A 23469-nucleotide genomic window follows, 5' to 3' on the forward strand; every position below is an offset into this window, starting at 1 on the left:
AATAGCTGCAAAGAATGATTTGATGGGGGTGGCTCAGGGACAGTTATGTGGGTGTGGGATAGGCTTCCCTGAATAAATGAGTTTTCAGGGATCTCCTAAAGGTGGACAGGGTAGGGGCTAATCGGACATACTGGGGCAGGGAATTCCAGAGGATGGGAGAGGCTCTGGAGAAGTCCTGAAGGCGAGCATGGGAGGAGGTAACAAGGGAGCTAGAGAGCAGCAGGTCCTGGGAGGAGCGGAGGGGGCGATTTGGGCGATATCTGCAGATGAGGTTGGTGATGTAGATGGGGGCGATGTTGTGAATGGCCTTGTATGTTGTGGTTAGCATTTTGAATTTTACACAGTGGGGTAGGGGAAGCCAGTGAAGGGATTGGCAGAGAGGAGCAGCAGTCACGGATCGATCAGTGAGGTGTATTAGTCTAGCAGCAGCATTCATAATAGACTGAAGGGGGGTTAGCCTGCTTAAGGGTAGGCCATTAAGGAGAGAGTTGCAGTAGTCGAGGCGGGAAATAATCAAGGAGTGAATAAGTTGCTTTGTGGTGTCATTAGTCAGGAAGGGTCGAATTCTGATCAACAAGGTGAAATCTGGCCGGTTACTGTACATAATGGTGCATTGTGTGGTCTTAACATTTTCTCGCCCAGCAATATTAGAATAATTAAATCCTCCCCCATCTCTGCATCTAAAATGAAATAACCACTAAATCAGCAATAAGTTATCATGTGCACACATGAAAATAGGCATAGTGTGGTCTCAGGTGCCCCATGTCCAGGCTGGAACCAACACAATGCAGCAACTGGGAGCCACACAGACTGGTGGACTGCTTATGATCACTGTCATCCGGCAGGGATCACCTGACAAGGCAGTGTTTTTTAGGCACTGTTCTGATGGATTCTTCTCTTTACTGTTAAGAAACCAATAATGCCTTTTATTTACTGACACATTGTGAACATTTGATGCCTTCTGATAAGAATTACTCTTGTCACAAAGAATCAATGCGTCTTGCTACAGAAACCCACCAACCCAATGAAATTAGTTATTTACTTAATTACACTGAGTAGTGGGCACCTAAAAATAAGGTGCAATTAAAAACACTTTTTTCAGCCCCAAAAAATTTGCTACACGAGATGCCAAACAGCAATTTCAAGTATACAGTTACTTCTCCCTCTTCCTATTAGTCCTTCTTCCAGAAAGGCTAAATCAAATTCAGGGAGCTTGATCCCACCACCCAAAATCCTTTTTAACAGGCATTTTGTCACAAAAACCATCACAATTTATATTGCCCGACAATAGATGACTACCCAACAATGGCGCCCAACCCAACAACAGAGGACTACCCAACAAGGGAACCCTACCCAACAAGGGAACCCTACCCAACAAGGGAACCCTACCCAACAAGGGAACCCTACCCAACAAACGGAACCCTACCCAACAAACGGAACCCTACCCAACAAACGGAACCCTACCCAACAAACGGAACCCTACCCAACAACATAATCCTACCCAAACAATGGAACCCTACCCAAACAACGGAGCACTACCCAACAATGGAGATTTTGTATATCTCATTAGAGGCCAGACTTCTCACTGGGCCAGAGATATAAGCATTCTGTCAATTCCATTCCCCAAAAGCTATGTGAAAAGATTTTCACAAATATGTGCAACAATATCTGTCATCATTTTTTCTTTATTATTGATTAAATGTATTTTATTTCAATTCTAATTTATTTGATTTTGCTTTATTTAACTTTCTCTTCCTTTTTACTCAGGTTATTTTGATATGGACAAAATTTCAAACTGTTCATCCATGCTTAATAAATAAGTTAAGAGTATGACCTAATATTATATAGTTCGTATGTACTGTTTTAACCTTTATACCAAGTATATGTTTTGTTTGAGATAATATGTCTTGTAACCTTTTATTTGTAAATCTTATCCAGAAAAAAAAAAAAAAAAAAAAAAGGAAAAAATAAACAAAAATTAATACACCAAACCACTTAGGCCGGGTTTACACATATGCGATTTGGGTGACAGGAGAGTGTGAATGGCTCTTAATGGAGCCGGTTCACACAGCTCCGGGGTCGGCCGCAGTCCGCATTGAAAAAGGGTCCTGTGCGTCTTCTGGTACGATTCAGGCAAAAATTCGGACCCGATTCGCAGCTGAAAATCGGTGAACAGGGACGCACCAGATCCCTCGCTGTGAACCGCGTCCGCAGCGTTTGTGAACGGAGCCTCATTCTGGTTCCCCATACACAGTGAAGTCATTACTTTTAGAGAAATAAAAGAGCCCAAAAGTGAAGTTTCACACCTCATTTTATGGAAGGATTAAAACAAGAATACTGATTGGGCAACATTGGGCATTCCAGGCAAACATTTTATTTTCTCCAACTGAAGCATTTAGCTCCTTAATGTGCATTACTGGATTTTCTATTCATTGGATTTCTCTATGTACTTTTGTCATGGTAAACTCAGCTCCTTTACCACCCAATGTACTATCACATTGACCTGGCATAGGAGGGGGCGGATAATGTCAAAATGGTCACTAGGGAATCATCAACTACACCAAGTATGAGAATCAATGGGACTCTAGGATGTGAAGGATTTAAATGACGTCCACAAATAACAGTAAGTGCCTCCAATCAGTAAACTTTACTTCCTCCCATTCCTGTGGACAGGTGTGAACTGGTATGTGCATTATATGATGTACTAACAAGTGTTAGCAGAGACTCAATTCATGAGGCAATGTACTATTATAGTGACCATTATCTCCCCACATTTCCTTAGAAACAAACCTGAACTGGTTGCACTTGGCGATGGGTTGGGGGTAAAATACTCTTCTTGGGCCACATTGTCTTCTATGTCCTAAAATAGTAATAGAACATCTTACTGTATACTGCAGCCAGAGAGGGGAAAAGAAAATTTAAAACAACAAAAAAAATGAACTTCCTAATAGAGGTGCACTGCATGGAAATTTTGTTGCCAAAACCGAAAATGCAGGATGCACTTGGCCGAAAACCAAAACAAAAAATTACAGTTTTTAAAAAAATATATATATTTTTATATAGAATTGTATTCGACTTTTTATTACCATGAATTTAAAGAAATATGAATTTGTCGGTCATTATCGGCACCTTTAGCGCAAGAAAAGCTTAAGAAATATGTATCCCTTAAAATTCTTTGTATGTCTTCACACTGGTCTGTTGCGCTTCCGCTGTGGTGTTAAAAATCCTGCTGGCTGCATTTTTGGTCAGTAAAAAAAAAAAAAAAAAAAAAAAAAAAAACACACACCAAAAACGCACACGGCGGTGACCCCTTTAGTCCTACACTCCTGGATTCCTTCCCATCAATATATACTAATGAATTCATGTTTTAATCACCAATGGGACTCGACTACCAATGTTGATTTACAATTTGCACCGTGCACTTTATTTAGAGACACTATCAATCACATGATGGTGTTAGAGTTTTTTGTATATGCTAATCAACAGGGGCGGCCCGTCCATTAAGGGCGCACGGGCGTCGACCGTGTCCATTGCCGCCTCCCCTATCAGGACACCGGACCGTGGATTCCAATGCAGAGGGGCTGTATTTTTTCGAAGCACCGATTAGAACCAGAGGCTCTAATATGCTTCAATATAGGGAGGGCTCGGGTCGCAGAGAGTGTGCTTCGAGCCCACCCAGGTGTGTTACAACAGCGAATCAATATCAACAACCGATGGGGTAAGTGCCGGGGGGGGGGGGTTCCGCCGACCGACCAACCGGGCGGGGGGGCGGGGGGGTGGGGAGGGCGGGAGTTGGGTTGTGGTGGTTGTTTGCCACCCCCTCCCCTCCAAAAAAAAAAAAAAAACTGCTTCCACTGCTAATCACAATTTATTTTGTATATCATGGTATGTTGATATGTCAATACTCAACATTTGATTCTTAACGCTGCACTGTTTTCACTTTATTAATGAGAACATTGGGCCCCATTCGCACCTCAGAGATTTGAAGCTTCACCAGAAGTGTTTCAACGCTCAGCTCCAGGATTTCCGGGATATTCGGAGTGTGTACAGCTGAGCATTGGGTCGCTGGAAGCTTAAAGCCTAGCGCTCAAAAAAGTCTTTTTTTTTTTTTTTGCACACTGGTTTTCATTGGCTAATAATAAATTAAAAAGAAAGCTCAAGCCTGAAACATGTTCAAAAATACAAAAGCCCCCCCCCCCCCAAAAAAAAAAAAAAAGTCCTAAAATGATCAAAGATGCTCAGCCCAAGTGTGACTGGGGCCAAAGTCATGAACCATAAATCAATTCCAATATTCCTATTAAATATCCTATTTCCTGTAATATAGTTTTTTTTTTTTTTACTAGAAGTGAGAGGAGTCATGTAAGGTTGAGCACAGCCCTGTCTGGGACGGAGTCCTCTTACCTGGACATTCTGGTCCGGAGGGGTGCTGTATACGGGGTACAGATCCTGAACAATGAGAATTAAGGACAAGAGGTCTGCAGGCCTCAGGGAGCTGGCATTTCGGCTGGAAGCAATGGAATGAAGAATATCTATTATTATTGGTAAAAGTAAATCACTTTGTATAAATGATTATAAATGTATTTTTTTTAAAGTGTCTGTGAAAGATTGAACTCAGAATTGTATTTGTAGAATGGACAGCCGCCCTTCATGAGATTCCTCTGCAGACCGCAATCCCTTCCGCAGGATACAAAGACTGGCGCTGTCACCATTGCAGTTTTAAAAAGGTGCAGCTTTGGGACTGCTGTCCTAATCCTGGCTTCGCTAGCTATGGAGTCCCTAACCTGGAACAGCAGACACCACAGACTTCATTGGTTGCTCTAGAGCAAAAATAAACAGGATAGCGCGGCCAGGATCAGGAGAAGAACATAAACCCCTCTTTTGCAGTCCTGTCCCCTCCTCCTCCTCATTCATAAAACAAAGCCTGGGGCTGTAACTGGCCAGGAGGTGCGGGGGGGGGGGGCAGAGACAACTGCAGTGCTGGAGCTCATTTATTAAGAGCAGCCCGAAGGAACAGCGGGAGCTCTACTAATCCCACCATCAAGCTGACTTGCAGGCCACATAAGTTCACATGACCAAGGTTTCCTTCTGGAGCAAAAGAAGATCTTACTGATGAAACCATGGTAAGGTTAACGTGCTTGGAGTTGAGCTTTAAAGTGAGCAATTGCATCGGCCAAAGATGGGTTTTTCCAAAAGTCCAAAGGGCAATGACTTATACATGGCTTCCAACTAATGACCTCCCTTATGACAATGTTATTGACAACATTGGTAGTCTGGCTGTCATGGTGATCCTATCACTTCAATAACTTTCCAAGTAACGGACCTGAAAGTAGTATTCAGGAGAAGTTAGAACTTCTTATGTATGCGTTCTGGGAAGGGACTCATTATAATAAACAGGAGCGTTGGCTTTACAGACATCCAGCATACCTATGGATTTCTCTCAGTAGGTTTCTTTAGAAGAGTGCCCTCTTTGACCTTTCTGTGGCAATGGTGGTCATTGGTGGTCTGTAGACCTCTGGTCAATCCTGCGATGAGTGGGGTTTACTGCAGGACACATTGCATGTTCTCACAAATCACCATACCACATTCTTAGTTTGAAGTTCCGTTGTGGACTTACTTTGAAGATGCAATGTTGACGTCAGCAACCTCCGTCCCTGGAGGCGGCCACTGGCAGTTATCAAAGTCCATGCAGGACTGAGGGTGCGAGGATCTTCGATCTTTAACAAGGGCACCCTAATCAAAACCTTTTGAGTTCCCCCTTTTCAAATGATAGCTCAGATATGGTGCTCACATACACTAAGAGTACCACAGGGCTTGTTTTCCAGAAGCTTTCTTTTAGGGAAATGGTGGTTCTACTCACAGAGCAAACAAAACATCTTTTCTAATTCTCTAAATGTTGCTGGTTAAAACCATTAGCCAAAATCTACTCAACTTTAGTTCAACCTTACAGTTATTTCCTTTTGAAAGCAACCACATCATCAGTAGGAAACCAAGTCCCCTGCCAGCATGCTGTAGAGTGCCCCCCCCCCCACTCTGTGTGTGAAAGCAGGGGTGTCTCTGCAGAAGCCCAACAAGCCCCCCCTGCTGAGTCCAACCTATAGCACTACAATCAGCAAATTCCATGCTTCCTGTTGATTGGAAAGCTCTAGCTTTGACTCAGTAGGGGACATGACAAGTCTATGTAGAGACACCGCTGCTTCTACGCAGAGCAAGGATCTTTCTCTAAAGCATGCTGGCAGTGGACAGGCTTTTCTGCTCAGGCTGTGGCTCTTTTCTCAAGGAAACAAACTGTAAGACTTGGAACAGCTTTAGTTTTCATGCACCTGGATAATACATAGCAGATTTCAAATGAATGCTGGGCTTTGGTGAGCTATGTTTTCTGAACATAATTGATATGCTTTCTTGAAAGTGATCATTAGATTTTGTACCTTGAGAAGAGAGCCAGAAGTTTGGTATTCACTAAAATGAAAGCATGCAGCACTTCCTCTCCACCCCGTTCATTGCTACTGTTTATGTATTGTACAATCTGTTTCTCCAAGAACTCGATGCATTGCTCACAAAGCTTTGGGTGAATCAGACGCTCCACAGCCTGTTGGGGTAAAAAACACACATTATAAAATCCATCAGATGCTGAGCACTAGTGTCCGAAGCTGAACATCAAGGTCCGGTGACTTTTATCTGGTCCTTCCATCCTCTCTAATCTACTAATCACTGGCTTTACACATCTTGAAATCCTCTCGTCCTCCTCTAATCTTCTTCCATTTCTACAGGAAAACAGTAATAATGGAAAAATCTACAAGGTTCCGACCTGTACCCATAAATTATCAAATTACCTTATTTTATGGGGGTTATAATATATTAATTTAATAGCTTCCAGGTTGGAAAGCCAAGGTCTTTCTGGTTCCTTCATATCCCAAAACCACAACCTTAAAGAGAGGATGTCAAAATAAAAAGACCAAGCTGCTTTTACTGAATTGTTTTCACAAGTGTAAGGTCTAAAGCCTTCATGTTCATGCTCTTTTCTGTATCTAGTGAGTTACTATTCACAAGAAGGTAGCCAGTAGAGTCAGAAATCCCAGGCATGCGTACTTGTTCCAGGTAAGTGAGCCAGTAGGGAGAGTAATGGTCCTGGAATGAAACCTTTCAAGACCAACTATGGGCCTACTTTTTATTTTCTTAATTGGGTCCCGAGTATATCTAGTGGTAGTCACATTCGACAGAACTTGTAGCAAACAGACCTGAAGAAGTGGATTGAAGAAGCTACAAAACGTCTTCTACATTACAGAACAAGTCCAGGTGAATGTTACCAACTACTACTAGATATACAGTGGGGACGGAAAGTATTCAGACCCCCTTAAATTTTTCACTCTTTGTTATATTGTAGCCATTTGCTAAAATCATTTAAGTTCATTTTTTTTCCTCATTAATGTATACACAGCACCCCATATTGACAGAAAAACACAGAATTGTTGACATTTTTGCAGATTTATTAATAAAGAAAAACTGAAATATCACATGGTCCTAAGTATTCAGACCCTTTGCTCAGTATTTAGTAGAAGCCCCTTTTGATCCAATACAGCCATGAGTCTTTTTGGGAAAGATGCAACAAGTTTTTCACACCTGGATTTGGGGATCCTCTGCCATTCCTCCTTGCAGATCCTCTCCAGTTCTGTCAGGTTGGATGGTAAACGTTGGTGGACGGCCATTTTTAGGTCTCTCCAGAGATGCTCAATTGGGTTTAAGTCAGGGCTCTGACTGGGCCATTCAAGAACAGTCACGGAGTTGTTGTGAAGCCACTCCTTCGTTATTGTAGCTGTGTGCTTAGAGTCATTGTCTTGTTGGAAGGTAAACCTTCTGCCCAGTCTGAGGTCCTGAGCACTCTGGAGAAGGTTTTCATCCAGGATATCCCTGTACTTGGCCGCATTCATCTTTACCGCAAATGCAACCAGTCGTCCTGTCCCTGCAGCTGAAAAACACCCCCACAGCATGATGCTGCCACCACCATGCTTCACTGTTGGGACTGTATTGGACAGGTGATGAGCAGTGCCTGGTTTTCTCCACACATACCGCTTAGACTTAAGGCCAAAAAGTTCTATCTTGGTCTCATCAGACCAGAGAATCTTATTTCTCACCATCTTTGAGTCCTTCAGGTGTTTAGCAAACTCCATGCGGGCTTTCATATGTCTTGCCCTGAGGAGAGGCTTCCGTCAGGCCACTCTGCCATAAAGCCCCGACTGGTGGAGGGCTGCAGTGATGGTTGACTTTCTACAACTTTCTCCCATCTCCCGACTGCATCTCTGGAGCTCAGCCACAGTGATCTTTGGGTTCTTCTTTACCTCTCTCACCAAGGCTCTTCTCCCCCGATAGCTCAGTTTGGCCGGATGGCCAGCTCTAGGAAGGGTTCTGGTCATCCCAATTGTCTTCCATTTAAGGATTATGAAGCCGCTGTGCTCTTAGGAACCTTAAGAGCAGCAGAAATTATTTTGTAACCTTGGCCAGATCTGTGCTTTGCCACAATTCTGTCTCTGAGCTCTTCAGGCAGTTCCTTTGACCTCACGATTCTCATTTGCTCTGACATGCACTGTGAGCTGTAAAGTCTTATATAGACAGGTGTGTGGCTTTCCTAATCAAGTCCAATCAGTATAATCAAACACAGCTGGACTCAAATGAAGGTGTAGAACCATCTCAAGGATGATCAGAAGAAATGGACAGCACCTGAGTTAAATATATGAGTGTCACAGCAAAGGGTCTGAATACTTAGGACCATGTGATATTTCAGTTTTTCTTTTTTAATAAATCTGCAAAAAATGTCAACAATTCTGTGTTTTTTCTGTCAATATGGGGTGCTGTGTGTACATTAATGAGGAAAAAAATGAACTTAAATGATTTTAGCAAATGGCTGCAATATAACAAAGAGTGAAAAATTTAAGGGGGTCTGAATACTTTCCGTCCCCACTGTACCATGATCTGGATTCATGAGACCAACTACTACTAGATCTACCAAAGCTTGACAAATTTTCCTTGAATCTAGGAAGAAAGCTAAAAAAAGTTAGGAGCCATTTTTTTCTAACAAACAGAACTTACGGGTGGAACATGTAACATATTACCGAAGGTGAACTTATCCTTTAACCCTTTCACAGCCAGAGCCATTTTTGCACATTTAAAAAATTATTTTAGGGCTGAAGATTACATAAAACCCCCAAAACACAAAACTAAAATATACCATGATCTGGATCCATGAGACCAACTACTACTAGATCTACCATGATCTGGATCCATGAGACCAACTACTATTAGATATACTATGATCTGGATCCATGAAACCAACGAATACTGGATATACCATGATCTGGATCCAAGAGACCATCTACTAATAGATATACCATGATCTGGATCTGTGAGACCAACTAATACTGGATATTTCTTGATCTTGATCCATGAGGCCAACTACTACTAGATATAGCATGACCTGAAAACTTGAGAATCTTCAGACACAGGTCACTCAGTAGCCTAAAAAAAAAAGAAGGAAGGAGTAGCTCCTGCTGTGATACTCATTTCCTGACTGGCACTGTCCCCTGCAGGGAATACTTTCTGCCACTAGATGACCTCTAGTGAGGTAATCTAGAGTCTGAGTGACCTTTGAATCTGCCAGGTTGAATGACTCCCAGCTTCATCCAACCCAGAAGACTGAAGAACTCCTGTAAGTGCTGGAAGTTACAGACTTGTCTTCTGAGGAGGTGGCACCCACATCATTGTGTCAGTGTCATTCTCTGCATCAAGGGCCACCCGAGAAGATCAAACCAGAAAGAGAACCCTGTACATTATATGATCCCCGGAAAAAAAAAAAAATCTGGGAGGCAACAGGGAGAAGGGGTGGTGGGAGAAAGTTGAGCTCATAGCCTAAAGCTGCAGTTTAAAAAACAAGAGAAAATTTAAGTTTCTATAATGAAATCCTGCAGGGAGGAAGGCTTTTCCAATATTTTCCTACTTTACATCTTCTGGTTTTTGTTCGTTTTTTCACAGCATTATGGACTTCTTACTGGCGATAATTTGTCTACTTCAATATTTTTAAGCTAACACAAAACATAAATTTGTCACTTATTGGGTTTTATAACTGTAAACTCTCTGGCAGAGACAACCATTGCGTTGGGTTGCATCACCAAAACCGAGCATAAATGTCCAAGAGCGGAATTGTATTTCGTGAACTATGTGGAGTGACAGAACAAACATCATTCACCTCTACTGCAAAGCTCTGGTCTTCATTTCGTAGAGTGCTGTATGTAAGGAGAAGACTCTGGAACGTCTTCCACACCAAGATCCTCTGATCCGAATCAGGAGGCCGTAACCTGCATTGGAGAAATGAGAACAATTTATTTCCAGATGAATGGCCGTCAGGATTTCATGCGACAGCATGATGCCAAAAAAATGGCACCAAGACCAAGAGATCTGGCAAAGCTGGATGTTCACAAACAATAACCAGAAACTTGAATTTATTATGATGGCCAAATGAACAATTTTTCTTTTTATGTCGTTTGTGTCCCACCTGGTTTACTCACAAATTCCAATGCTGTGAAGATGACAGGTGTCAGCAGGGATGACAGCGTCTGTTAAGAGAGTGGAATGCGGCCTGGCCGTCCAGTGCCCCAAAGATGTTCAAAGAAGCTGTGACCCTACGCTTTCCATCCTCATTAGGAATGTTTCCCTATTGCTAGTACTATCCTTATCAGATGAGGTACCTAGCCCTATTCTATCACTCCGCCTGACCCAAGATGGCTGCTGGAGTCAAATGGGGCATCCAGCATCCAATTGGGTGCTTTCCCAGTGACCCCAGGAAACCATAGAGGAACTGTGTTTCCCTTGATTTCTTCAACTGAGGGAGAGCACCACCTATAGTTGATAAAGTGGACTGCACCTGCCTACAGATGTTTCAGGTTCTCCCTCAGCCTCTGACCCCCGGGAACCCTTTATTGGCTTCTGTACCCCTTAAACTACCCTTCCCCTCCTTAACCAGGTTGAAATAGCCATTGTTGCACAATTTTACTTTCCTCAATTTTGGTGTGGATGCGAACACAGACTATAATGTCTCCTATTCTGCTACATTCATAATCTACATCCCATATTACTGTGACCTTGAAGAGATGTGAAAGTATCTCAGATGGTTTATGCCACTTTTCTTTATTACATTTTCAGTAAGGGCATACATTATCAGTGTCCTGATAGATCACTACTGCCTAGTCCTACATTTGTAACAATCATCTTATACCCACGTCTGCTATAGCCCACAGTAAAATAATCCAGTAGGAAAAGCAGTATATAGCTGCCATATCAGTTCAAAAAATTATTTAAATTTTAGGAGATTCTGCTTATCTTCCTCAACACAGAAAAACGTTACTAAATGTACAGTAATCCACATTAAATATATTTGATACATAATACCGGTGATAGGTAGGATGGAGTTCTATCTCCTCATACGTACTCCTTCCTGATGAGCTGCCCATCCAATGTCACCAGACCAAAGTGCACCTCCGTCAGTCTCTTCAACACATAAAGCTTACGCCGTAAATCGTCCTCCGTCTCCGATCCGTCACCATTAACAGCAATGAAGAGACATTCTCCAAACTGCAGATAGAGGATATGAAATACTGTAGTAGCAAAAATACCTCAGATGAACGCCACACCCCAAATGGACCGCTGAACCCGCCTATTGGATGGCCTAAACAATATATGAGCCGGGCATAGATCTCTCCCAGAAAACAGATGTGGAGTTTTCACCATTTCCTGAAATATTTGTTCATTGTGTTTTTTTTTTTCTTCAGGAGAGCAATTATGTATGTATGTATGCATGCATGCATGCATGCATGCATGTACGTGAGATAGGGACCTTTAGATTGTAAGCTCCTAGGGGCAGGGACTGGTGTGAATGTATTATATGTAAAAGCGCAGCATAAATTGTAAGCACTATATAAGTACCTGTAACACATTGTCATGGTGAGGTCCAGGTCGAGGTCGCCTTTGTCATGGTGAGGTCCAGGTCGAGGTCGCCTTTGTCATGGTGAGGTCCAGGTCGAGGTCGCCTTTGTCATGGTGAGGTCCAGGTCGAGGTCGCCTTTGTCATGGTGAGGTCCAGGTCGAGGTCGCCTTTGTCATGGTGAGGTCCAGGTCGAGGTCGCCTTTGTCATGGTGAGGTCCAGGTCGAGGTCGCCTTTGTCATGGTGAGGTCCAGGTCGAGGTCGCCTTTGTCATGGTGAGGTCCAGGTCGAGGTCGCCTTTGTCATGGTGAGGTCCAGGTCGAGGTCGCCTTTGTCATGGTGAGGTCCAGGTCGAGGTCGCCTTTGTCATGGTGAGGTCCAGGTCCAGGTCGCCTTTGTCATGGTGAGGTCCAGGTCGAGGTCGCCTTTGTCATGGTGAGGTCCAGGTCGAGGTCGCCTTTGTCATGGTGAGGTCCAGGTCGAGGTCGCCTTTGTCATGGTGAGGTCCAGGTCGAGGTCGCCTTTGTCATGGTGAGGTCCAGGTCGAGGTCGCCTTTGTCATGGTGAGGTCCAGGTCGAGGTCGCCTTTGTCATGGTGAGGTCCAGGTCGAGGTCGCCTTTGTCATGGTGAGGTCCAGGTCGAGGTCGCCTTTGTCATGGTGAGGTCCAGGTCGAGGTCGCCTTTGTCATGGTGAGGTCCAGGTCATCATGGTGAGATCCAGATCGTCGTCATCAATAATAATTTTTCGTTTTATAAATGTCATAAAACGTTCATAAAAATAAGGTGTATCAAATCTCAAAAAACACCTTTCTGAGATTTTCAGAGGGGGAGCAAAAATGTAACTTTTTTTAAGTTTTGACTGTATTTTAAGAATAAAACAATGTGAATAATTGAGAATGCACATAAATCAGAGGAAAGAACATACACCACACAGTGGTTTTCCCAGCAGGGGGCAGGAGAGAACTAGAACAAGACAAAGCCAGGAGAGGCCCCGATCCAAACACAGCGCCTGAGGCAGGTGCCTCCTGCCTCCTCCTCGGCCCGGCCCTGGAAGGGACATTTAGATGTTGGACTTCCTGGACTCCAGAGATTTTTATTTTATAAATCTGAAATAACTTGCCATGTGAAGAACACAGAGATGTTCATTCTCAGTGGTGAAGCAGGTATAGGTGTCACCGATCTTCTCCAACAGCGTCACACAAGAGATGATCAGAGGGGCAAACAGAGTATTGATGCTGTCACCAAATGTTGGAGACTGAGAAGAGAAAAATTTTGAGAATATCCTGACATTATTATAAAAGTATAAGAAATATACAATACATATACTTATGAATGGTGAACTCTAGGCAAACACTGATCATGTATGTGAAAGGTCTTATCTGACCAGAGATTTTTTTGCTGTTTATTAATGTTATTATTCAGGGACCCCATCCAGACAGCCTAGCAAGGTCACTAACCTACAGTGCAGTTAAACTCTAGAGCCTGAGCCATCACCCTCCCCCAACCTGCCGACTGGACAATGAAGAAGCAACAATGCAATGATGAGGTCATCACTTTGCTCTTTCTTCCAGTCAGCAAGCTCTCAGTGTTACATTGATGGTGCTGGACAAAGAAACAGAACCTACAGTACTGCCCCCCCCCCCCCCCCCCCCCCAAATAAGTCTACTGTGCAGGAGATTACAGGAAGCCAATATAAAATAAAAATGCAATTATTTAACCACTTGCGTTCTGGAAGATTTACCCATCTTCATGACCAGGCCATTTTTTGCCATACGGCACTGCATTATTTTAACTGACAGTTGCGTAGTCGTGCGACTCTGTACCCAAATAAAATGCATGTCCTTTTTTTCCCACAAATAGAGCTTTCTTTTGGTGGCATTTGATCACCTCTGTGGTTTTTACTTTTTGTGCTATAAACAAAAAAAAGAAGAAGAGCGACAATTTTGAAAAAAAAAAATTTTTTTTTTTTTTACTCTCTGCTATAAAACATATCCAATAAAAAAAATAAATTAAAAAAAAATCTAATTTCTTCATAAATTTAGGCCAAAATGTATTCTGCTACATATTTTTAGTAAAAAATCTTTACTAAAAAATTTTAGTAAAAAAAAAAAAAAATCTCAATAAGTGTACATTGATTGGTTTGCACAAAAATGATACAGTCTACAAACTATGGGATATACTGGAATTTGTATTTATTTAGTTCTTCTTATACTAGTAATGTCAGCGATCGGTGACTTTTGGTATTAGGAGGAGGAATAGTGCCCCATCGTTGGCATCATAGGGAGAAATAGTGTCCAAGTGTTGTCAGATGGTGGAATACTGTCTCCTACTAGTAGGAGGAATAGTGTCCCAAGAGCCGGATAAAAGACAAGCAAAGGGCCACATTCGGCCCCCCGGGGAGCAGTGTGGGGACGACTGCTCTACAGATATATCCATTACTCACTTTATAAAAACAGATAACCCCATTGATAAGTGCTCCTTTAGACCCCTTTCACACCGGGCCGCCTATAGCGTCGGCGGTAAAACGCCGCTATTTTTAGCGGCATTTTACCGTCAGATTTGCGGCGCATTTCGCCTACTAGCGGGGTGCATTTACCCCCGCTAGTGGCCGAGAAAGGGTTAAAACTGCCCGCAATGCGCCGCAATGGCGGCGTTTTGCCAGCGATATCCCAGCGCTGCCCCGTTGATTTCAATGGGGAGCAGCGGTGGAGGAGCGGTAAACACACTGCTCCTTCACCGCTCCAAAGAAGCTGCTGGCAGGACTTTTCCTGACGTCCTGCCATCGCCCACTCCAGTGTGAAATCCCTCGGGCTCGGGCCCTCGGGCTTTCACACAGGAGACAATGCTGCAGCTGTTTGAGAGCGGATTACAGGCGCTATTTTTCACGCTATAGCGCCTGCAAAATGCCCTCGGTGTGAAAGGGGTCTTTTAAGTCGCAGCAGTGTCAAAGGGGCCTAAAGCAGAGCTCCACCCAAGGGGGGAAGCTCCAGTGCAGCCTTAGCAGCACACATCAGTGCCGCCTCACCAGGGGCCATCAGTGCCGCCTCACCAGGGGCCATCAGTGCCGCCTCACCAGGGGCCATCAGTGCCGCCTCACCAGGGGCCATCAGTGCCGCCTCACCAGGGGCCATCAGTGCCGCCTCACCAGGGGCCATCAGTGCAGCCTCACCAGGGGCCATCAGTGCAGCCTCACCAGGGGCCATCAGTGCAGCCTCACCAGGGGCCATCAGTGCAGCCTCATCAATGAAGGAGAAAAATTACTTAAATCTACAAAATTTTACAGAAAATGACTAAACTTTTTTTTTTCAAAATTTTCATTCTTTTTTCGTTTGTTTAGAAAAAAAATAAACCCAGTGGCAATTAAATACCACCAGAAGTAAAAAAAAAATCTATCGGTTTAAAAAAACCAAAATGATAAAAATGGCATATGTGTACAGTGTTGCATGACCGCGCAATTGTCATTCAAAGTGCAACAGCACTGAACGCTAAAGATTGGTCTGGACAGGAAGAGGAGGGGGGGTGTGCCTGGTAGGTAAGTGGTTAAAGTGATTGTAAAGGATCGTTTTTTATTTTTTTTTAAATAACAAACATATTATACTTACCTCCACTGTGCAGCTCGTTTTGCACAGAGTGGCCCCGAACATCCTCTTCTGGGGTCCCCCGGCGGCTCTCGCGGCTCCTCCCCACATCAGATAAACCCCTAGGAGAAGCGCTCTCCCGGGGAGTTTCCTTGCGGGCGCGCTCCCGAGCCCAGCATTTGCGCCCATAGACACCGAATGCCAGACTCGGCCCCGCCCCCCAGCCACTGAATTTGATTGACAGCAGCGGGAGCCAATTGCTGCTATCAATCTATCCAATCAAGAGCCAAGGGCAGAGGAAGAGTGCGTCTCCGGCGTGTGAAATTCCAGGGCTCGGGTAACTAAAACGGGAGGGTTGTTCGGCCAGTCACTGCCAGGTGTTTTTTCACCTTAATGGATAGGATCCATTAAGGTGAAAAAACACTTACCCTTACAACCCCTTTAAGGAAGAGAACAGATGGGCATTATACGTCAGCCATTGGCCTTTCCATTGCTCTGGTCTCATTGACCGTTCAGAAATTGCCATCAAATTAGGATGCTTACCTGTAAGAAATCATCAGACTGAGAATATCTGTTGTGAAGTTTCTTTTCAAAGTCTTCATCAGCCCAACAGAAAAGAACTTCTGCCCCCTCCGAGACTATAAGTACACATTTCATCTGCCAAAGAACAAAAACCTGTCATTTATTTACTAGATAATTTATTTAATAGAATGAACTATCAGTGTAGGAGGCATCAGAATCATTCCAATTATATATATTTTATCCAATGAACTATCATCCAAAACTATCCTGTAAGCAAAATAATTAATCATGCAAAAACACTTTTCATCTGTTGATTTGTGATATAGACGATATCCATCTTCATCCACATTTTAAAAATACACTATATGGCCAAAAGTTTGTGTACACCCAACCATCACATCTACCCTATATGGTCAAAAGTATGTCAACCCTCTCCCTATGAATGAGTTTAGGTGTCCCCAGTGAAGGGTCCTGGTAAAAGACCATCATGCAAAGACATTGTAGACAATTTTGCCCTTCCAACCTTGTGGTAACAGTTTGGTGAAGCCCCTTTTCTGTTCCAGCATGACTGTACCCCTGTGTACAGAACCAGCTCCATAAAAGACATGGATGACCAGTTTGATGTGAAGGAACACCAGTGGCCTGCACAGAGCCCTGACATTAACCCTACTAAAACCCTGATTCTTAAAATTGGGCACATATTCCCATAGGCACGCTCCACAGTCTTGCGGAAAGTCTTCCTAGAAGAGTGGAGGAATTCAACAGCCCTGATCTCAACCCTACTGAATGCCTTTGGGATGAACTGGAATGCCGATGGTGGGACAGCTCTTCTCATACAACATCAGTCTTGTCCTGATGACTAAAAAACTCCACCGTTAATGGTAACTCTTCATATAAAGCAAACATCTTAAAAGGCCCTTCAAACGGATACACTATATGGCCCAACCTACGTGGACACTGCTTCAGATCATTAGGTTCAGGGGTCTCCAGTGAAGGGTCCTGGTAATACTCCATCATGCAAAGACATTGTAGACAATTTTGCTTTCCCAACCTTGTGGTAACAGTTTGGTGAAGCCCCTTTTCTGTTCCAGCATGACTGTACTACTGCGTACCAAACCAGCTCCATAAAGACATGGATGACCAGTTTGGTGTGAAGGAACTCCAGCGTCTTGCACAAAGCCCTGACCCCAACCCTACTGAACATCTTTGGGATTGGAGCACCGATGGTGAGCCAGGTCTTTTCATCTTGCATCAGTACCTGACCTCACATTGGGCACAAATTTCACAGACCCCTCCAAAACCTTGTAGGGAGCCTTCCCAGAAGAATAGAGCCAGCTCCATAAAGACATTATGTGACCAGTTTGGTGTGGAGGAACTCCAGTGTCCTGCAAAGAGCCCTGACCTCAACCCTACTGAAACCCTGATCTTTAAAAATGAGCACAAATTCCCATAGACACACTCCACAGTCTTGTGGAAAGCCTTCCTAGAAGATTGGAGGAACTCAAGAGCCCTGACCTCAAGCCTACTGAATGCCTTTGGAATGAGTTGGAATGCAGATGGTGGGACAGGTCTTCTCATTCAACATCAGTCTTGTCCTTGCAAGCTCATGACTAAAAAACTCCACCGTTAATGGTAACTCTTCATATAAAGCACACATCTTAAAAGACCCTTCAAACTGATACACTACTTGGCCCAACCTCTTCAGATCATTGAGTTCAGGGGTCTCCAGTGAAGGGTCCTGTTAATATTTCATCATGCAAAGACATTGTAGACAATTGTGCTCTTTGAACCTCTAGATAACAGTTTGGTGAAGACACTTTTCTGACAGTCACCAGCTCTTTGCTCAAGGAGCTCCAAGAATAGAGCCATCAGTGATGTTTGATTGCTCGGTTCTCAGCCTTAGAGCCGGCGGGGTACAGATGCTGCATCTACCTAGGCAAGTATGAAAAAAAAAACGTTCAGTTGAGGCTACAGTCTCCTTTCTCTGTCTCAGTCTTGGCTCACACTAGATGCAGTGCGAATTTGCTGCGGATTCCACATCGCATCAAGATTGCAAACATGTTCACGCAAACCGATTGCGGAGTGTATGTTAAGTTAACATCACCCCGAAATCGTTTTTCAAAAATGCAGTGCGATTTACAGAATTGGATCGCACCCATGCAATCTAATTCTGGTGTGGACAAAAAAGGGTCCACGAGTTTGGTGCCAATGAAGTGCGATTTGAGCCATACAAACCTATGGCTCAAATCGCACCCCAGCTACACCGCATGCAATTCGCACAGGAATGTGTGTGTCACCTTCATTTGATAGGGGTGTGTGTCTCCTTCATTTGATAGGGGTGTGTGTCTCCTTCATTTGATAGGGGTGTGTGTCTCCTTCATTTGATAGGGGTGTGTTCTTTTGCCCCCCACTAACAGATGGTAGGGTGTGGGCCTGAAGTCTATGAGGAGGATGTGCCGCCCTCAGGTTCCTTCCTCCCCTGCCTTGCAGGGTGTCTCTCTTCGGTCCTCTAGTACTCAGTGGTTGGCATTGGCTAATCACGAGGAGAGGTGTCCACCAGGCCTTTTGAGTAGGTGAACATGAGCGTTGCCCCCATCAGGAGTTTTGCACCCCGGGTGGTCAGGGTTCCTCTTTGGGAGGGGACTATATGACACACCCTAATACCTGAAATATTCGTTTTGTGTGGACCAACCCCTCAACCCAGAAGCGTAACTACATAGGATCGCCACTGCGACCCGGCCCCATGCTCCAGGGGGCCCATGTGTCTCCCCTCTAAACCTGGACAGGAGGGGCGTCATATAGAGGAACCGTGATGCCCTCCATGTTCCTCCTGCAGTTGCTAAATGTCTGCTTCTCCCCGTCTCCCTCCCGCAGGCATTCAGCTGCTGCAGGAGGAACATAAAGGGCATCACGGTTCCTCTATATGATGCCCCTCCTGTCCAGCTTTCTTCCGCTGCTCATGCTCTTCCACTGCAACCTCTGTGCTCTTTCCTGCCCCCCCCCCCCCTTCTCCGGCAACCCCTGTGCTCTTCTCCGCCCCCACCTCTCTGACTGCTGCAGGGGATGTCAGGATGGAGAGTGGGGAAGGGGCGGGTAAATATGCCTTTTACCACCCTCTTCCTTGTCTGAAATGACAGAGTCAGTGATTCGTACCAATCACTGGCTCTGTTCATTCACAACTGAGGCATAGTAAACCGTTTCCTTCTGCCCCTGGGCGCGGCCCTGTGACCCCTCACCCTCATCCCCCTACAGTGCTGCCTCACCCTTGCCTTCCCACTCCTTCCCTTCTCCCACTGGCTTCTGCAGGGGAAGCTATAAGGATAGAGCAGGAAAGGGGCCATTAAAAATGTAAATTACCAGCCCCTACTTATCTAAATAAATGGACACAGTGAGTGATCAGTACCAATCAATGACTGTTCATTCATAACTGAAGCATAGCAAACTGTTTCCTATGCTTTAGTTGGTGAATGAAAGGGAAGCTCTGTACAGAGCTCTTCCTGTCCATTCATTCTGTGCAGCGGAGGCTACAGAGATGGAGCTTGAGAGCCGAGTCCTCAGCCTTCTTTCTGTATCTCAAAAGGTGGAACATCAGAGGTCTGTTTAGACCCCTGATAGTTCACCACCCCCCCCCCCCCCCCCCCCTCAATGTACTCCTAAAAAAAAAAAAAAAAAAAAAAAAAAAAAAATTGTAAACAATAATAAAAATGGTAAAAAATAAAAATACTGAAATCAGTAGCGGAACTACCAGGGTCGCACTTACAAACGGACCCTGGCATTCCGCCACTGGGCTCTGAGGTAAGGGCTCCCGGCTGTTTTTTTTTTTGCACTGAAGCCCTGAAGGTTCTAATTACGCCACTGCCTCCACCCATATAGAAAAAAGCACAGCACCTACGTTTATTGCTGGTAATGTCCTCGTTCTTTTCTTGGCGAGATTAACTGAGGCAGCATGACGCTCTCAGATCCGTGGAGCTCAATCTTCACAGAGCTTGGTCCTCCATGTTACCTACGACAGATAAACATAATAATTGACCCATAAATGTATAAAAGGATTGGACAAATCAGAATCCAGTCAATCCAATGACATGTGTCCACTAATTGCTCCAAGTTCTCGGCTTGGATTACCCGGCTGGGCAGCCAAGGGATAGATTTGTGGACTTTCTATTTTTCTGTAAAGGAACAGATCTTTCATGTTCAGTAGATCCGTCCTCCTCAACACCAGAACATTCCTTACATTCCTGTAAACCAGCTCCACAGATTTACACCAAGACGTGCTTATTCCTCATATAACAGAAATATTTACTAAATTAGGTGGACAAAGAAGTCATTCTGCCAAGTTCCAGGCTCAGAGCTGTGACAGATCACGAAAAGAACCGTCTGTTTTCTGTTCTAGATAGAGAAGGAGGTCGATTAGAACCCCGGTCAGGTTTTTATTGCGATCCGTGTTCCCCCAGGAAGATCTACTTTCTGATTGTGTGATGTAAACAGAAGATCGATAATCGTTTTCTTTTTTCTCCTCAGTGTGAGAAAAAACAAACAGCCGATCACCGGCTTCAGTGCAAGGGACATCGGTCCCAAAGAGGAAGAGGCGAAGCCGCCTCATCTGTGCCCACCAGTACCGCCTGCCAGTGCCCACCAGTGCATAAGTGCCAGCAACCAGTGCCACATATCAATGCCAAGTGCCACCTATTAATGCCCACCAGTGGTGCCAATCAGTGCCACCCATCACTGCCACCCATCAGTGCCCATCAGTGCCGCATATTAGTGCCTAGTGCCGCCTATCAGTGCCCACCACTGCCACCTTATCAGTGCCCATCGCTGCCACCTTATCAGTGCCGCCTTATCAGTGTCCATCATTGCAGCCTATCAGTGCCCATCAGTGCAGCCTCATCAGCGTACATCAATGAAGGAGAAAAATTACCTGTTTGCAAAATTTATTAACAAAATATAAAACAATTTTGTTTTTGTTTTTTTTAAATCTGGGTCTTTTTTTTTTTTTTGTTAAAAAAAATTAACAGGAGGTGATTAAATGCCACCAAAAGAAAGCTCTATTTGAGGGAAAAAGATAAAAATTTCATTTTAGTACTGTACAGTGTTGTACGACCGCGTAATTGTCGTTCAAAGAGTGACCGCGCTAAAAGCTTAAAATTGGTCTGGGCAGGAGGGGAGGGGGGTTTAGGTGCCCAGTAAGTAAGTGGTTACTAAACTGCTCACTAGATGGCGCTTTTTCCTCTTTCTCTCTTTCTATACATTACACACAGGAGCAGCGGGGGGGGGGGGGGGGTTGAATAAATAAAATTGCACCGCATTTCTGTTCAAAATGCATGTGATTGTTTTCAATGCAATTTGCACCCATTTATTTTGTATTGATGCAAAGTATCATTACTCGGTATCGGCGAGTACTTGACCGGCAGTATCGGTACTCGTACTTGCCAATAAAAAACTGTATCGGTGCAACCCTAAAGATCAAGGGACGCTGATAAGTGGGGCTATGGATTAAGCTTTTCCCCTCTAGTGCTTTCTGTTAGCAGAGCGAGAGCTAATCTTCTGGGGGACAGCAGAGGATCTTGGAACCTGTAGTCCGGCTGCCAATACATACTGTGTTCCCGAGTGTGGACTGAACTACACATACCAGAGGGCTGGTGGAGCACTGAGGATTCCGGGAGAGCACATACACTATATTGTCAAAAGTATTGGGACACCTGCCTTTACATGAACTTTAACGGCATCCCAGTCTTAGTCCATAGGGTTCAATATTGAGTTGGCCCACCCTTTGCAGCTATAACAGCTTCAACTCTTCTGGGAAGGCCGTCCACAAGGTTTAGGAGTGTGTCTATGGGAATGTTTGACCATTCTTCCAGAAGCACATTTGTGAGGTCAGGCACTGATGTTGGACAAGAAGGCCTGGCTCGCAGTCTCCACTCTAATTCATCCCAAAGGTGTTCTACCGGGTTGAGCTTCTGGAAGAATGGTCAAGCATTCCCATAGACACACTCCTAAACCTTGTGTCAATCGGGCGCTGGGCCGACTCTGGCATTCTGTGTCTATGGATGCAAATGCTGGACTCGGGAGCGCGCCCGCAAGGTAACCCCCTGGGAGAGCGCTTCTCCTAGGGAGTTATCTGATGTGAGAAGGAGCCGCGAGAGCCACCAAGGAACCCCAGAAATGGATGATCGGGGCCACTTTGTGCAAAACTAGCTGCACAGTGGAGGTAAGTATTTGTTATTAAAAAAAAACAAAAAAAAAAAACAACTAGCCTTTACAATCACTTTAAATTCATTATTTTCCTCAAAAATTCCATAAACAATACCCCATAATGACAACGTGAAAGAGGATTGTTTGAAATCTTTTATAAATTTATTAAAAATATAAAATTGAAAAAATAAAATCCCATGTACATAAGTATTCACAGCCTTTGCTCTATACTTTGGTGAAGCATCTTTGGCACCAATTACAGCCTCAAGTCTTTTTGAGTATAAAGCTACAAGCTTGGCACACCTTTTTTGGGCAGTTCCTCCCATTCTTCTTTGCAGGACCTCTCAAGCCCCATCAGGTTGGATGGGGAGCGTCGGTGTACAGCCATTTTCAGATCTCTCCAGAGATGTTCAATCGGGTTTAAGTCTGGGCTCTGACTGGGCCACTCAAGGACATTCACAGAGTTGTCCCGTAGCCACTCCTTTGTTATCTGGGCTTAGGGTCGTTGTCCTGTTGGAAGATGAACCTTCACCCCAGTCTGAGGTCCAGACCGCTCTGGAGAAGGTTTTCATCAAGGAGGTCTCTGTACATTGCTGCACTTATCTTTCCTTCAATCCTGATTAGTCTCCTAGTACCTGCCGCTGAAAAACATCCCCACAGCATGATGCTGCCACCACCATGCTTCACTGTAGGGATGGTATTGGCCAGGTGATGAGCGGTGCCTGGTTTCCTCCAGACATGACTCTTGCCATTCAGGGCAAAGAGTTCAATCTTTATTTCATCAGACCAGAGAATTTTGTTTCTCATGGTCCGAGAGTCCTTCAGGTGCCTTTTGGCAAACTCCAGGTGGGTGTCATGTGACTTTTACTGAGGAGTGGCTTCTGTCTGGCCATTCTACCATAAAGGCCTGATTGGTGGAGTGCTGCAGAGATGGTTGTTCTTCTGGAAGGTTCTCCTCTCTCCACAGAGAAATGGTGGAGCTCTGCCAGAGTGACCATCTAGTTCTTGGTCACCTCCCTGACTAAGACCTTTCTCCCCCGATCGCTCAGTTTGGCCGATTGGCCCGCTCTAGAAAGGGTCCTGGTGGTTCCAAACTTATTCCATTTACAGATGATGGAGGACACTGTGCTCTTTGGGACCTTCAATGATGCAGAAGTGTTTCTATACTCTTCCCCAGATCTGTGCCTCCATACAATCCTGTCTCGGAGGT

The 23469-nt window shown here is 44.5% G+C and overlaps 1 protein-coding gene across 2 annotated transcripts in view; it reads right to left on the reverse strand.

Annotated features, from left to right (window-relative positions):
- Positions 1 to 23469, reverse strand: part of HPS1 (HPS1 biogenesis of lysosomal organelles complex 3 subunit 1) — a 78615-nt gene that overhangs the window by 49706 nt on the left and 5440 nt on the right. Inside the window, exons 2-9 of one of the 2 annotated variants that reach the window (XM_073595548.1) lie at positions 19960 to 20070; positions 16089 to 16202; positions 13088 to 13222; positions 11474 to 11616; positions 10235 to 10343; positions 6426 to 6586; positions 4402 to 4504; positions 2791 to 2860 (exon numbers count right to left, since the gene is read on the reverse strand). In XM_073595548.1, coding sequence (XP_073451649.1) covers positions 2791 to 2860; positions 4402 to 4504; positions 6426 to 6586; positions 10235 to 10343; positions 11474 to 11616; positions 13088 to 13222; positions 16089 to 16202 — 835 coding nt within the window. In that variant the 5' untranslated portion in view covers positions 19960 to 20070. Of the gene's footprint in view, positions 1 to 2790; positions 2861 to 4401; positions 4505 to 6425; positions 6587 to 10234; positions 10344 to 11473; positions 11617 to 13087; positions 13223 to 16088; positions 16203 to 19955; positions 20071 to 23469 lie in introns of both variants that reach the window. The other variant, XM_073595549.1, reaches the window with a different exon arrangement.

Source organism: Aquarana catesbeiana, linkage group LG08 (genome assembly GCF_042186555.1).
Source record: "Aquarana catesbeiana isolate 2022-GZ linkage group LG08, ASM4218655v1, whole genome shotgun sequence".
NCBI lineage: Eukaryota > Metazoa > Chordata > Amphibia > Anura > Ranidae > Aquarana > Aquarana catesbeiana.